The following is a 17,081-nucleotide window of genomic DNA, read 5'->3' as shown; positions in this document are numbered from 1 at the left end:
TACGTGTGGACACAGTGAAGGCTTCAGCAGTTTGCTGAGTTAGCTTCAGCTTACGACCACCACCTCCTTGCCATGCGCGGGTAGATATAATTTGGCAGGCCTGTTCCAGCCTAGTGAAACTTGTACAGTCTGCTGTCCAAGGCTGTCTGGATTCGTCCCACAGATGGATAGCTGAGAAACTGTCTTTCACGTTCATCATCTTGAACCACTCACTCATTATCTGGGTGAGGACGATTGTGCCTTCGCTGATGCCCAATGAATCCTTGAAGGTCTTTAAAGCAGCGACAGTCTTGTCATTGAACACTTGGCATACCAATGGTACACTCTGGCGTTGAAGGGGCTTGGGGAAAACAGCGGTGTGCGTCAACTTGGTTAAGCAAATAGGAGTAGCCCGGTGGATCTCATAAACCTTCTGAATATCACTCCAGTAAGCTTTGTACTCATTACCATCTACGACAAATGAGAGTGTCTTGCCATCAACAGTAATCCAGTTGTTGCGAACATTTTTGAAGAGGTGCACGTAGTCGTACACTAAGAACATAGATTGCTCTTGAATTGACAGCACTTGGCAACTTCCTGGCCCTCCAAGTTTTGAATAAACACTGCGGTTGGTATTGCAATTGTCACATATCAAAGAAATCACAGTACTGCCAGCTCCAACTACAGCTGATGCAGCTTCGATAAGGAGTTCCTTCAGCTGATCGGCAGTTGGTTTTTTTCAGGGCAAAATGCGTAGAATATAGCGTGGACCACCGAAAAGGCAGGCAACTTCAACAACCGATCAACATTATATAAATATATAATGTGAAGCAAGCATTTCGTGTTCACCACCCACTGCTGCATTTTGAGCATATCCTACAACATGCCCCCCAGAAAATCGCAATGTCTCGACCAGCTTTACCTAGTCAAACATTAAATTGACCAAACGCTGCTGTGGTTTCAGCTGGTCGAACAAGGTTTTGAGGTTGGAGTCCTGCTGACTACCAGCAAGCATCTGTTTTACCTTTTTTTGTTGATGGTAGAATGATTAAGCAGGATCGACGAATCATTTTGTTTGCACTGGGTGATATGTTGTGAAGCTGCATTGCGAAAATCATAGTATCAGTGTCAAATCAGCGATGATCAAGAGGTTTGAACATAAGATGCAGCTGCGACAGAAGGAAGGTGAAATGAGGAAGCTCGTGTGCCTCAGTCATCCAACAGAGCTGGCTTATTACAAGCTGAATAATTTCCTTGCTTGTGCATTCATAGATGTTTACCTGGTCAGTTATGGATCTAATCTGGGACCATTTTGAGAGCAGGCTGTTCTTCTGCAAAGGAGAAAGTCGTTTGGGCACCTCAATGCCATCTATATCAACTCTATTCAAGAACAGAAATCCAAAAGGTGAGTGAACTTGTTGGAAATGAAAGAACTGCTTGACAATTTGTCCAGTAGCATCAGTTCTTGATAGGTTAAGGTTTTCCTGGTCGTTTATGACGTTAAAGCCAGGAAAATAGGAGCTGATTTTAGCACAGAAGTGGTTGAAACCTTGGATATTGTCTGCAGCCTGCATCTTCTTAGCTCTTGATTCTGGCGTAGAAGATGATGTTGGGCGTGGGGCTGAGGTTACCTGCTTCAAAGCTGATTTCGGTACTCCAGGAAATATTGATGGGGGTTCTTTGGGTCGTTTGCCACCCCTAACTGACACCCAATCACAATTGAAATGTGTCTCACAAATATATATCTCCTTTAAGAACTTCAAGCTTTCTTTCTCATTTGGCATTGCCAATACCCATCTCTCCCTCTCCTCAGGATCTTTTGGGAAGGATGTGACCTTTACATAAGGCGTCCCATCATAGTTTCCTCTACAACCAAAGCAGCTGCAACGACGTGGCATATTGTCACCAAAGCAGGAAACAACACAAAGATCCTGTGAGATCACCAGCTGGACAGTTTCTGAAAGAAAAACAAACAAAACATACATTAGTTAACGATGATAGAAATCAGCAAGTAGGTGCAGTAGGTGCACAATGCCATGTTTTGTCATAGACTTTACAAAACTTTTCCTCTATGAGTTAGACACAAAAACGGGCAAAAAATACCAAAATTCAGTAATTTGACCTTGAAATATGACCTTTTGACCTTGAAGATGACCTCAGGTGGTGTTGAAAATGACACTATTGAACTCGCCGTCCTCAAAAACCCCTAGATATGGATCCCGAGATCGTGTCTCTAGCCCTTCTAGAAGTAATTTTAGCCCCGGACTCAAGTTAATCCTTCAGACTCAAGTTACAAACCCCGAGATCGTGAGGTTCCAGTCCTTCTCTATAGGAGTCTATGATATAAATGGAAAAGCAGAGTGAAAGAGGGAAGAAGGGGATAAGAAAAGTCAGTCGTCAGTTGGTTTGCCGTGTACAACGTCGTTTCGGAGTGCTACGTGTTTCCCTTGTGCTCTTTCCTTTAAATAAACACAAGTTTGGACCACACTCGCCTGCCAGTTGAACATCGATTAATGAAAGAACCTCAGTGTTTTCTGACAGTAGTGCATATTCGCAAGTTTTACTAAGTGAATCATTCCTGCCTCGTATACAATAATTTAATGGAGCAGAAACCCACATTCGGGTGTTAAAATGGTCCATCATTTTGGGGGAGGGGGTTTGCGGTAGGGGCAAGGAGCAACAATCTCATCATAATGATTCCATTATGCATGAAATATGGTGCCCTACAATCCATGTACAAAATGTGCTGAGCTTGCAACTAACTGGTCGGTTTCAATAGCACTTGCTGACGGGCAGTGTGCTCCTGGCAGGCTCCCATGAAACGTATGGAGGTGGAGATCGAGCAGACGCTGGACAAATTGTCAAACCGTGAACGGCACCTGCACACACAACTAGATGGCTTGGTGGCTGAGCTGAGGGCTGCGCAGACACGGCTCAACCAGGTACAAGGCAGTTAAGGCAGTTTTTTTTTTCTCTTTAATTTTGTTAACTTTGGATTACTAAAAGTATGTGTGCATTCATTAATTTATGGTTTGTACTCACTCACCTCTCTCTCTGGTTATTTTTGTATACTTTTGACATGTAATGCTCGTGCTGGTGGCATTGTTGCAGTCCATGGTAGAAGCCCCCTTGCCGATAATCCTTACCCCCTCCTGACACCCTGACACCCTTATGGAATATGTGTCCTCCATAGCAATGTCTTGTTTACCACCCTTCCAACTCTGATGACTCTGTGTATGAGGTTCTCTCAACTAATATTCACTCTCCACTCTCTCTTCCTAATCTGTGGTGACTTCAACTGTCATCATTCCAGCTTGCTTGGTGTCAGCCCTCATCCCAATTTTGAATTGTATTGCAGCCAAAGCCTTTTCTAAAACATCTCACCTCCGAGTCTAAACACTAAGTGCTCTAATGGAGCACACTCTTATTAAAGTTAAAAACGAGGGTAGGGCGGGGATCATCATAGATAGGGTTTACCATTCCTGGTCCACTTAAGTAATCTTATTTCCCTCATTTTAACATTGTAAGGATTACACATTTTTACATGATGAATGGATATCAATAAACATTTCATACACATTATTCTGATAAAAGCATACAAAACGACATTGTTATATATTTTTCTCAGAGTTACCATAATAACATGACTGACTTTGTTTACTCTCTAAACATTTAAAGTGTATAAAATGAGAAAATATGTATATCTGAGTGCAACAATAATTTAACTATTGAATTCCTTATCCTCAAAATATATAATTACCCACATAAATCATTCAGTTAGGCATTGTATAAGCAGACATGGATTTTTCAGAAAACTGCCAGCCATTTTGAATATTGTTAAGGATTCAGCGGTGGCGGGATTCGGACGAGTGATGTCAATCACTGTCCGTAACCAGTTTGGGTTTTCGCACCCTACTCTTGACAGCCAAATGTTACAGATTCAGCGCCACCCTAACCACTGCCGTCTCCGGGGTTACAACGCCGGCTGGTTCGGCACAGGCCTCGGGTCACGCGCCTCGAATTGCGATACCAACGTACCCCTGGACCTTACCAGTTGGGGAAATAGACCCCGGTTACAGACTGGTTTTGTCAGAGACCGAGCGAATTCTGCCAGTCTGTAACCATTTCGGTTTTCATATCCAAATAGAGCGGATCGTTCCTCAGAGCAGCACGAATTCATTCAAAGCGGCAACTTCATACGAATCAGCCAGATTTATTGGGGACACATCGGGGAAATACAACACAAGCAAAGCATTCATGACAATGTTATAATTAATCTATAACCCGTTCTTAACTAGGGACTGCGGATTACGGGTTTCGAAGGGGACGCTAACGAGATAAACCTGAAACAACATGCAGACAAGACATGGACAGCATGCAGACAAGACACAGAGTACTTGGTGATGTTTCATGGACGAGAGGAAAAGTGTCATAAGCACGAATGTGGCTCGTGGCAAGCCGATGTCCATGGATTTGAGCACCCAAGCTCAAGCACGCCACGTGGCAAAATGGCGCTCGTCCATGTGTCGCAGCCCTCACACACGCAGCCTCGGCGCATTCTGACCCCGCGAGGTTGACTGCACCAGAGCAAAAGATCCACGGTGGCTCCAGCTGGCTTTTCACAAGGTCCAGTATACAAGTCCAGGCCTGGCCTGTTCACCAGATCAGGCTAAATCGAGGTGTTGGGCTCCGCAGGCTGAGTCCATGGGATTCCAAGACGTTGTCGAGCCGTGAGGTGAGTAGGGACAGTCAGAGGCTCCGTCACTGGACTCCGGATGAACCTGTCGATGTCCTCCTCATAAAACTCGATCGCCAACTCCCACTAGTCGTTTCTCCTGCCTCTTTTACGAAGCAGATCGTGGACAGACACAGCCGTCCCTTACACAGCAGATCACGACTCCCACTAGTCGTTTCTCTGTTGCCTTCCCGGCGCTCGCTGGCCTCGAAGCCGACTCCAGTTTCACTTCTCCATTTTGGTGCTGCTGCCTATCTGTTTCACTTCCTCTTTCTCAGCGCTGGTCGCCTCTCTGTTTCACTTCCTCTTTCTCGGCGCTCTCGCCTCTCTGTTTCACTTCCTCTTTCTCGGCGCTCTCGCCTCTCTGTTTCACTTCCTCTTTCTCGGTGTGCGTCGCCTCTCTGTTTCACTACCGTCTTCTCTAGGCCACTCCCCCTCAGAACGCTGGGCGGGACTATTGTCTGGAGAGAGGAAGGAAGAAGAAGAACCTCTCGGTCCACCACCACTGTACGAACAATAAACAGCCTCTTATACCTCCCGACACACATGTAACGTCCATTTACCGAACAACCTGGCTAAACATGCATTTAATTAGGGATCTTGGCTAATCCTATATTTAGAAACACACTAAGGGCCATTTCCGCAACAATATATTGTGTTATGATGACTGCATATCAGAGCACATCCTAAATAGATTTAATGGTAATTATGGCATCATAATGGTATCATGAAATCTCCAGTTTGAGTTCCAGTGAAGCAAATAATAGCACCATTTCATTATTTGACCACAGGCATCAATAGAGTTAAAGTATAATATCATAATGTACCATGAAATCAAGACACTACAATTATTTGTTTTGGAGGTAGGGGCCTAATTATTAGACATGGCATTAAAATGACATCACAAACCTATCATTTTGGTTCAAAAATAAAGTAATATCATTTTAAAATTGTTAGCCACAAAAACATAAAGATAGTGAAAATATAATTATGCCATTTAGAAATTACTAGTACATGCCCGTAAAAAAAAACAAATAATAATAATAATATTATAAATAAATATTCAAACCGCGAGCAACAAATAACAACCACACAGGCCGTTTCTTCGCTCTCGTGCCCGTACGTGCGTGGCGCGGAAATTTGCATATTATTCGCAGTTTAGGTTTTAATGGCTAATTATTCAATTAGCGGTAACGTATTTTGCCTTTTCGCCATGTCATCGCAATGAAAAACAAAAAGAGAAGAGAAGAGAGAAAAAAATACTTCCTGGTTCGGAGCATACCAGCACTCTGTTACCGAAATTTATGCACCGTCTCATATGAAAACGATCATAACTTGCGGCATTGTGTTTATCTATAAATGCGCATAAGAAATCGAGAAATTATTAGAATACATGAAGTCATCACTCTCCGGAAGCCCGTACGTTGTAACCCGTAATGGGGAACGCGGCTGAGCTTCCCTTCCCCATCGGCCACGCCCACACAACAACATGTCTTGTCATTGGTTTGGTAAATAAATGGCCATAACTTGGGAAGCACTTGTCCGATTAATATCAAACCTTGAAAAGGCACATCCTCAGGTCCCCAGCAATATACCTGGCAAGTTTCAATTAGATCGGAACAGCGGTTGTCAAGAAACAGCGGTCACACACACACACACACACACACACACACACACACACACACACACACACACACACACACACACACACACACACACACACACACATACATTGCTGGAATTATAGATAGATAATTTGACAGCTTCTTTGTATTTTTATAAGACAACTCGGAAAATTACCCATCTCCAGTGATGGGTAAAGCAAGCAAAAGTATCTGTCCCCAGTGACATGAAATACAAGCAAAAGTATCCGTCCCCAGTGACGGGAAAAGCAAGCAAAAGTACCCATTCCCAGTGACGGGAAAAGCAAGCAAAAGTATTCGTCCCCAGTGGCGGGAAATACAAGCAAAAGTATCCATCCCCAGTGACGGGAAAAGCAAGCAAAAGTATCCATCCCCAGTGACGGGGAAAAGCAAGCAAAAGTACCCATCCCCAGTGATGGGTGACAGTAAATACAAGTAAAAGTATCCGTCCCCAGTGATGGGGAAAGCAAGCAAAAGTACCCATCCCCAGTGATGGGTGACAGGAAATACAAGTAAAAGTATCCGTCCCCAGTGACGGGAAAAGCAAGCAAAAGTATCCGTCCCCAGTGGTGGGAAAAGCAAGCAAAAGTATCCGTCCCCAGTGACGGGAAACACAAGCAAAAGTATCCGTCCCTAGTGACGGGAAATACCAGCAAAAGTATCCGTCCCTAGTGACGGGAAATACCAGCAAAAGTACCCGTCCCCAGTGATGGGAAAAGTTTAAGTTAATCTATCAATTTAAATTATTTGATGGACTTCTTAAAAGGTTAGTCACGTTGCACTCTTGGTTTCACTCAGAATCAAAGCTCTGAGATACTTATATCGCCCAAATGCAAAATGGCCATGTAAGATTGGGCGGCGGAGGTTGGATTTGTCGAAAAAGAGTGTAGAATATCCTGCTTACGAAATATAATTGGCATCAATATTATTCATTCCTGTTCTCCCAACATTTTAAATGTGAATGTTGAGGTTTGCCTGCGTGCGCAGCCTTTCAAACTCAGCGAGGGAAGTGGTCACTGTAAATTGGAGACAGACGAACGCACGGCCAGAAACTCCGGTTCTCATTATATAACAGGTAAATTTATAAAGTAGTGTCAAATTCTGAAGTCATAATATTTCTTAACAGCAAAGGAAAAACAAATTTTGAAGCGATTGAGGAGCAGTCCTGTTGCTTCTTCACCACCCGGGTTCAATTTTTTGTCTGATTGAAAAAAATATAATTTTCCTATTGGTTTGGATTAATATGAAGCAACTTTGACCTAATATTTTTTTTCACTCCGAGCAGCGTTTCCCTGTTTCAGTCTTGGACAGACAAACAAACTGCATTCGATATATATATATATATATATATATATATATATATATATATATATATATATATATATATATATATATATATATATATATATATATATATCTTCTTCTTCTTCTTTCGGCTGCTCCCGTTCGGGGTCGCCACAGCGGATCATCCGTGTGATCCGCATAGTGATTTGGCACATGTTTTACGCCGGATGCCCTTCCTGACGCAACCCTGGTCGCCTCTTACGACACAGGGATATGGTACACCTATTTTAACCGGGGTATACACCGGCCCAGTATACTGGTACTCATTTAGCCGACCTCGGAAGGATGACAGGCTGAGTCAACCCCCTGGTGTATTAATTCAGTGGCCCAACGGGGCTTGAACTCAGGACCTCTTGGATCCCAAGCCGCTGCCCTAACCACTGCGCCAAACACCAGGCTAGATATATATATATATATATATATATATATATATATATATATATATATATATATATATATATATATATATATATATATATATATATATATATATATATATATATATATATATATATATATATATATATATATATATATATATATATATATATATATATATATATATAGTATATGTATATATATATATATATATATAGTATATGTATATATATATATATATATATATATATATATATATATATATATATATATATATATATATATATATATATATATATATATATATATATATATATATATACACAGTGCTCAGCATGAATGAATACACCCCCTTTGAAAAGTAAGATTTTTATCAATATCTCAATGAACACAAGAATAATATCCAAAATTTTGACAAAATTGAGTTTTATAGAACATTTGTTTAACTCGTAACATGAAAGTAAGGTTAATAATATAACTTAGATTACAAAATTTTCAGTTTTACTCAAATTAGTTGATGCAAAAATGAATACACTCCACAACAAAAACTACTACATCTAGTATTTTGTATGACCTCCATGATTTTGAAGGACAGCACCAAGTCTTCTAGGCATGGAATGAACAAGTTGGCGACATATTGCAACATCTATCTTTTTCCATTCTTCAAGAACGACCTGTTTTAGAGCCTGGATGCTGGATGGAGAGTGATGCTCAACTTGTCTCTTCAAAATTCCCCATAGGTGCTCGATTGGGTTCAGATCAGGAGACATACTTGGCCACTGAATCACTTTGACCCTGTTCTTCTTCAGAAATGCAACAGTGGCCTGAGATGTGTGTTTTGGATCATTGTCATGTTGGAAAAATGCATGACGCCCAAGGGCACGGAGTGATGGTAGCATCTTCTTTCAATATAGAGCAGTACATCTGTGAATTCATGATACCGTCAATGAAATGCAGCTCCCCGACACCAGCAGCACTCATGCAGCCCCACATAAGGACACTGCCACCACCATGTTTCACTGTAGGCGCCATGCATTTTTCTTTGTACTCCTAACTTTTGCGATGCCATACAGGTTTGAAGCCATCAGTTCCAAAAACATTTATCTTGGTCTCATCACTCCAGAGTATAGAGTCCCAGTAGTCTTCATCTTTTTTAGCATGGGCCCTGGCAAATCCTAGGGGGGCTTTTTTGTGCATGGGCTTTAGGAGAGGCTTCCTTCGTGGACGACACCCATGCATGCCATTCCTCTGCAGTGTACGCCTTATTGTGTCACGGGAAACAGTCACCCCAGTTTGGCTTTCTACTTCTTGAGCTAAGTGCAGAGAACTTGCATGGCGATTTTCTTCAGCCCTTCTCATCAGAAGACGCTCCTGTCAAGGTGTTAACTTCCGTGGACGGCCTGTACGTCTGTGAGATGGTTGCAGTTCCATATTTGTTAAATTTTTGTATCACTTTTGCTCCCGTATTCTGACGTATGAGTAAAGCTTTGCTGATCTTCTTGTAGCCTTCACCTTCCTTGTGTAAAGAAATTATTTTATTTCTCAGGTCTTGTGACATTTCTCTTCCATGTTGTGCCATTGCTGACAGCATGAAATGGGAAGGGGTTTTCTTTGTTAAGTAACACCCTTTTATAGTCAACTGTCTGCTGGACACCTGTTAAATGAATAATTAGACTCACCTGTGGTTGAATTATTGTTAACTAGTGCGGGCCCGTAGGTGCGTGCCCATAGGTGCGTGCCAGTATGTGCAGCTTCGTGCCTGCAGTATCAGGTCCCCAGCATCAATTGTGACGTCATATCAAACGAAGAAGAAGAATTGTGGTGCCCCCTCTCTCTCCCCCCTCTCTCTCCCGTCTCCTCTCTCGCCCTCCCCTCTCTCGCCCTTCTCTCTCCCCCCTCCTCTCTCCCTTCTCTTGCCCCCTCTCACCCCCTCTCTCGCCCTTCTCTTCCCCCTCCTCTGTCCCCCCTCCTCTCTCCCTCCCCTCTCTTGCTCCTCTCACCCTACTCTCTCCCCTCATCTTGCCCCCCTCTCTCACCCTTCTCTCTCCCCCTCCTCTCTCCCCTCTCTTGCCCCCTCCTTTCACCCCCTCTCTCACCCTTCTCTCCCCCTCCTCTCGCCCTCACCTCTCTTGCCACTCCCCCTCTCACCCCCTCTCTCCCCCTCTAACCCCCTCCTCTCTCCCCCTCCTCTCTCCCCCTTCCTCTCTCTTGCCCCCCCCTCTCGCCCTTCTCTCTCAGCTCCTCTCTCACCCCTCCTCTCTCGTCCCTCTCTCTGTAAATGTATTCACAATTGTCTACCAAGCACAACGATTAATTCCAACCTTGGGAAAAAAACAGCTTTCAAACCCTTGGGAAACAGCTGTTTCCCTTGGGAAAATTCAATCCTTGGGATTAATTAATAATTTGAATAATTTGAATAATAATAATCAAACCTTGGGATTAAATAATGAAATAAATTAATAATTAAATAATAATCAAACCTTGGGATTAATTAATTAATTCAAACCTTGGGATAAAACAGCTTTCAAACCTTGGGAAACAGCTGAAATGGATGAGGAAGAACGATATCAATCTTTGAAAAGGCACATACTCAGGTCCGCAGTGTTGATTGTGACGTCATACCAAACGAAGAAGAAGAATTGTGCTGTCGATCGTGCAAAAAATAATAATAATAATAATTAAACAAACATTAATTGTGATGTCATAGCACCGTGTCCTGTCATTGGTTGACAGATAAATGGCCGTAACTTGGGAACCGCTTGTCCGATTGATATCAAACCTTGAAAAGGCACATCCGCTGGGCCCCGGCAATATTCCTGGCAAGTTTCAATCCAATCAGACCGGTGGTCATCTGGTTATTAATAATTTAGGAAAAAAATGGCACGATAAGGTGAGAAGTTGGAACGACACCTTCAGCTGCCATATATACACCTTTTCAACACTGAAAAAGCAATAAAATGGCCGTAACTTGGGAACCGCTCATCCTATCGATATCAAACCTCGAAAAGGCACATCCGGGGGTCCCCGGCAATATTCCTGTCAAGTTTCAATGAGATCGGGCATGCGGTCGTCGAGATACGGCAGTCGCAGACAAACAAACACAGAGATTGCTGGAATTATAGATATATTAGAATTTTGTAGTCTAAAATTTAGCTTTGCTCCTAAGACTTTCATTGGGGTGTACTCATTTTTGCAACATGGTCTTTGATGAATTTGTTAAGAAAATTCATTTTTTGTGTGTGCAAATTAATAAATCTTGTTTGCAATCAATGGCCCACATTTGTGGGAGTATTTTGTAGTATAGTATCCCATAGAAAATGTGGATTCTGAAAGGAAACTAAAGGTTTTCTGACAAATCTGTCGGGGTGGACTCATTAAGTTTGATGCTCCACATCGTTTAACAAAATGGTAACTGGCAATTTGTCAGATCCAGAAATTATGCAATCTACACTTTATTTCCTTCACATGTGTGAATATGTGTCCATGCACATGTGAAATACAGTTTGTATGGTGTAATCCGACATCATATAAAATGTGACCAAGATCTCTATTCTTCCCCCACCCCTCTCCCCTACTCCCCTCTCATCTCCCCTTCCCCTCCCTTCAACTTTCTCCACCCTCTCTCCTCTCCCCCCCTCTCTCCTCTTCCCCCCCTAATCATGCACACTGCACAGGGGAGAGGAGGGAGGTGTACGGGGTGATGGGTGGGAGAGGGTGTCGAGTGACTTACTTATGCCTTAACTTGACTGACTTGACTTGAGAAGGGGGAGAACCTGCCTTGACTGACTTACTTCTGTTGTTCATTTTTAAAAATGTATGTATAAATTTGTATCAATATATATATATATAAATTTGTATCAATATATATATATATATATATATATATATATATATATATATATATATATATATATATGTATATATATATATATATATATATATATATATATATATATATATATATATATATATATATATATATATATATATATATGTATGTATAGATATTGTTACAGTTGTGGAAATTCACTGATCACCATTCAGGTTCCCCGAAGATCAGTTATGTCGATAAGTGTCTGTTCCAGGTTAGATTTCCCCACCGATGTATAACGGGATTTATTCGTGTGCCGGGCTGTGAACCTTTGGGGTAGTTATTCTTTTCTGTCTTTGATTTTAAACCACCATCATCTCCTCACTATCTTCTCCACAACTGCCATCATCTCCTCATCATCTTCTCCACAACCGCCATCATCTCCTCACCATCTTCTCCACAACCGCCATCATCTCCTCACCATCTTCACCATAACCGCGTGAAGCCGGTGACTCCAAACACGTCTGCGTGAAGACGGTTATCTCAACCACGTCTGCGTGAAGCCGGTGATTTCAAACACGGCCGCGTTCTGACAATGATCGAAAACACGGCCGCGTTTGACGGCAAGATCGGATCAAAACGGTGAAAGGAGTGGAGCCAGCCGGTGGTAAAGGGTTGAAGGTGAAGGAGCGAAGCCCCGGGGGCTATAAAGGGCTGTGTTCAGTCGCCGTTAATCAGAACGAACGAGTTGGAGTTCTAGTGGGAGCTGGAGAGAGGAGCTGGTGTGGTGGAGTCGGGAAGAGCGCTTGGAGAAGAGCACCTAGAGAGAGCGTTCAAGTTCACGCTGCACTGGTGTGGTGGAGTTGCAGTTGGGGTGGGGAGCTGGAGAGTTCGGAGGTTGGAGTGCGGGCAGAGACACCAAGGGTCGCCGAACCAGGTAGCACGCTCGGTCTCTCAGAGCCCCTTCGGTTATCCCGACTCCGAGCAAATTATAAAGGCTCACGAGCCCGAGTCTTCCTTTCTTTCTTGGGTTTTGCATGAAAGTCTGTGGCGCCTTGTCCATAAGTAACAAGCTGATTAAGTGCATGTACATAATAAATAGATATCGGCTGTAGGTTTTTGCTCATGTCTTTTTCCCCATCCCCCCCCCCTCATTCTTTGCATTGCTTGCATGCCTGTGTTGAAATAAATGTCCCCATTTTTTAATGTTAACCTGCTCGTCGTGTCACTTTCTGCCATTGACTGCCATAATTGCGTTCGGGATATTAGCTGGCTGATGATAAGCCGATAAAACGTACATCTGGTCCGACGGGGCTTGGCGATATAAAACCGCTCAGCAATCGCAAACGGAACGAGCTGCTTAAGCGGCTCGTTTTCGTGCAGTCTCCGTCGAGGTATAAACTCCCGGAATTTCTGTGCGCGCGAATAATTAGGTACATCGACAATTCAGCGATCAACCCTGTAGCGCGTGGACAGAAGAGTTGGCTGGTCTATGGTGTGATAAAAACACCCGTTGCTGGGTTTCGGCGTTGATCCGGAAGCTGCGACTGGATTGCCATGTTCGGTGGGCGCGCGCGGCCTCAATTGAGCTAAAGGCGGTTGTCCGCACGCCGGAGTGGCGAAAATCCAAAACACTATATATATATATATATATATATATATATATATATATATATATGTAAAATGTATATGTATATATGTATGTATTTATGTATATGTATATATTGTTAAGGAAATGGCCCTTATTGGACTACTAAATATCGGATTAACTCAGAACCCCCATTAAATGCCTGTTTAGCTTGGTTGTGTGGTAAAAGGGACATTATATGTGTGTCGGGAGATTGTTGTTTTATTGTTTGTGCGGTGGTGGAGGACCGAGAGATCCCTCTTATTCCTACCCCATCCCGGGATAGGTCCCTCTTGTCTGGGAGAAATCCAAAAGACCTTGCACTTTGGTGTGCCAAGCATTTTTTTTACATTTCTTGTATATATTATACATCCTGATTTCAAATCTGGATGATGCCACTCTGTAACTCTAGCAATTTGAGATATTAAGCCGTAAAGTGGTGGCCATCTTGGATCTACGTAAACAATCCTAACTTCAGAACGGATTCATGGAATTGGACAATCTTGTTTTTTAAAGTTAATGTTTTTCAATGACAAAGAGGCTGGCTCATGTTTCAAGGCTTGTAGAACAATATTTATTTATGTTATGTTGCAAAATACACATTTCTGACAAAAATGATATCATATAGCATATTATATAACATACTGTGGTAATGCTATTTATGTAGAAATACATTGTTTGTACTAAAATTGTCAACTAAATCATATGAAAACCCTTAAATCCCATTAAATAACTATTCTATGATTAATTCTATAAACCTTAACCAAATAGCTACAACTTAATTCACCGCTAACCAGCAAAAGAATGCTGCAAAGATCAATTATGATAATAACCAAAATTTAATAATGTAAGTTCTTGTTGAAACGCTTGACATTTTCACAGACTGTTATCCTCAGACTCCTCTTCATCAGTGTCCTCATTGTTGTCTTCAGTCTCTATTTGTGCTTGCTGTGTATGTGTGCTGCGGCATACATCAGGTTTCCCTTGGCAGTTACAAATCATGGTACATGCAAGTTTTGCTGCAGAACGGCTACATCTATTTGTGGCACATGGTTGGTCTGACCTGCAGGAGCATTTTATCATTTCAAGTACTTGCTATGGAGCTGTTGGCACTTTTGGTGGTATTCCAACAGGAATCAATGATTTGCACTTTTCATCACGTATCCAACCAAATTGTGCTGGGTCAAGTTGTTCTGCAGAAGAATATGGTGCTGCATACCACTGTACTGCCTGAAAATGTGCACGTCTTACATTTTCCTGAAATGCCTCAGTTGTTGGTGGAAGATATGCCAACTTTGGGGCAGATGTACGAGCCTTTGCTGTTTTAGAAGACCATTCTTTTATTCTAGCTGTTGTCATGCACTCACTTGGGTACCCATAGCAACTACTGATGAAGAATGTAGCTTCTTGAATGACCTCATGCATATCTGCATCCACTAGACCAAGTTTACTTCGACTGAGTCCAGCTTTCAACTTTTTTAGGACAGATGCTTTTCCGATTCCGCGGCATTGGGAAACAGTATCACACCCTGACAATGCATGTGCAGCTATGATACTTGGCATAATATCTGCATGTTTGTCGACTGTCTTTCCGATGTCCACAAGTTTACGTTCCCCACCAGTTGCTTCTAATGTAAGTGAGGCACTCATTTTCAATTTCCAGTAGTAGTAAATCAGAAGAACAAAGACGTCTGTATCATCGGATATTACCTGTACATGCTTCCATTCATTTTGTGACAGAACGAAGGACTTGTTGCACCATCATGATGTCGGCTTCTTCATGTGTGGATTTTAAGTCTGTTCTTTGAATGTCTGTGCTGTGCATCACCTGTGTTGGTACATCTTGACTGCCGGTGATTACAAGCTTGTTTGACATGTTCTTCGCTTTCACACTTGTAATGATGTCTGAGAATAAAATCTCAATGAGCTGGATCTTCTTGTCTTTGTTTGCCAGTAAAGTAGCCCTTGATGGTAGAGGGGTTTGTCTGGTCGGTTTATGAGCTCTGGCTGCTGCTTTTCCACGCTCTGCCCGTGTAGCTGACTTTATACTAAAGGGATAGTATCGATCAAATACAAAGTACACCTGACGAGATGTGGGTTTCCGCAAGACGTATTCGGTAACATTCAACACAAAATCAGCAACAATTCCCTTGGAAGGCCAATGGGCAATCCACAAGACAGCAGAACCATCTATTACTACTGTTTCTGGTGCAGTGCAAAGGCATGCTGACACTCCAATATCCATCTTGTTCTTCAGCACAGATTTGTTCTTGGCAATACACATGTTACCTGATTTCATGAATATGGATGTAGGAATTGCAGCCAGTTCATATTTCAGTACATCATCCATTGTAAGTGATTCTCGGGACAGTTGCAAGGCTATTACCTGGGAATATATCAAAGCTGTATCAATCACTTCTACATCTTCAACTTTTATAGATTTTTTCGTTGCTTCCATAGTTACAACTTTCTTACTTTGGGGAGCATAGAAACCATTAGGTAAGCTTGCCTTGAATGCTGCAACCTGTTTACAGCCAATCTCATGTGCTCTATCTACATTGACTACATCGGTTGCCAATTTGCCAGTCACAATGTTTACCAATTCCTCTGGATGTTCTTCTGGGTTAAGAGGAGAAATGCAAGTACTGAGCATGTCTCGGATCTTTCTTCTGTCCTCTCCATCAGATTTAATTCTGGACTTCCCCTCTTCCTTGTGGGTATTTGCTGGTTTGGTGTTGCATTTGGAATCCAGTTCTAGTAAGTCTTTCTGAAGTTGACTTGAGATGTGCAGACTAAGTTCCCAGCGTTCCAAAGCTTTCTGGTTAAGCGTTATTCCTCTCGCTCTATTTGGACCATGGCCATATCGCATCATTGTCGTTTCAATCATCATGTCACTCCATATGCCATTCCAAATACCTGGCTGATGTCTCATAACATGTTCCCTGTTCAGGAAATGCTTCAAAAGCTCCATGGGCATCTTTGCTATTTTCATGATATAGACAATTCCATATCTGAAGTAGTTCCAATGAGCAGCAGCGCCAAAATATGGAAGCATGCGTTCAGCAGCCAGTAAGTGCAGAGGCCACTCACCTTCACGTTCTGCACGTACAAACAGCATCATTAACAATACGGGCTTGATCAGGTTATCAAGCCAAAGACGGGTAGTACGACTTTCATCTGCACGTTGTTCAAGCATTGACATCATTGATTCAAAGTCCTGCACATTATCGTTCACAAGCACAGTCCAAAGAACTTCTTCAGCAGTCATACGTAAAGCTCTTAAGGCCCAGTCACACCTTGACGTTTTAGCCAGCAATGGCAACGTATCAAAATGTATGTAAAATGCTGGCTTACGTTGAACTTTTGACGTGTTTTTTTTTAAAGATTCAGACATATTCATTACGAGTTGGTCGTATGCATAACATTTTAGTAACGGACACAGAACGTTTCGTTGTCTTATAGATAACTTATACCAACGAATGCTTAGCCTGTTGTCGGCGTTCACAACCTATGCCCAACGATAGTCTAACTTATGCATTACGCGCTGCACGTATCGCCGACGAT

The 17,081-nt window shown here is 42.3% G+C and overlaps 2 protein-coding genes across 8 annotated transcripts in view; one reads left to right on the top strand and one right to left on the bottom strand.

Annotated features, from left to right (window-relative positions):
- Positions 1 to 17,081, bottom strand: part of LOC147028049 (uncharacterized) — a 250,584-nt gene that overhangs the window by 145,948 nt on the left and 87,555 nt on the right. The gene's annotated exons all lie outside the window — the stretch shown is intronic.
- The window catches only part of IFT57 (intraflagellar transport 57), a 62,839-nt gene that overhangs the window by 32,188 nt on the left and 13,570 nt on the right, over positions 1 to 17,081 (top strand). For all 7 annotated transcript variants that reach the window (XM_085878016.1, XM_085878018.1, XM_085878017.1 and 4 more), the window contains one exon: positions 2,790 to 2,921. In XM_085878016.1, coding sequence (XP_085734142.1) covers positions 2,790 to 2,921 — 132 coding nt within the window. The remainder of the gene's footprint in view (positions 1 to 2,789; positions 2,922 to 17,081) is intronic.

Source organism: Eptatretus burgeri, chromosome 4 (assembly GCF_056783735.1).
Source record: "Eptatretus burgeri isolate ZD-2024b chromosome 4, Ebu_testis_v1, whole genome shotgun sequence".
In the NCBI taxonomy this organism is placed as follows: Eukaryota; Metazoa; Chordata; class Myxini; order Myxiniformes; family Myxinidae; genus Eptatretus; species Eptatretus burgeri.
The sequence above is the reverse complement of the archived record's forward strand: the minus strand, read 5'-3'. Positions and strand labels throughout refer to the sequence as shown.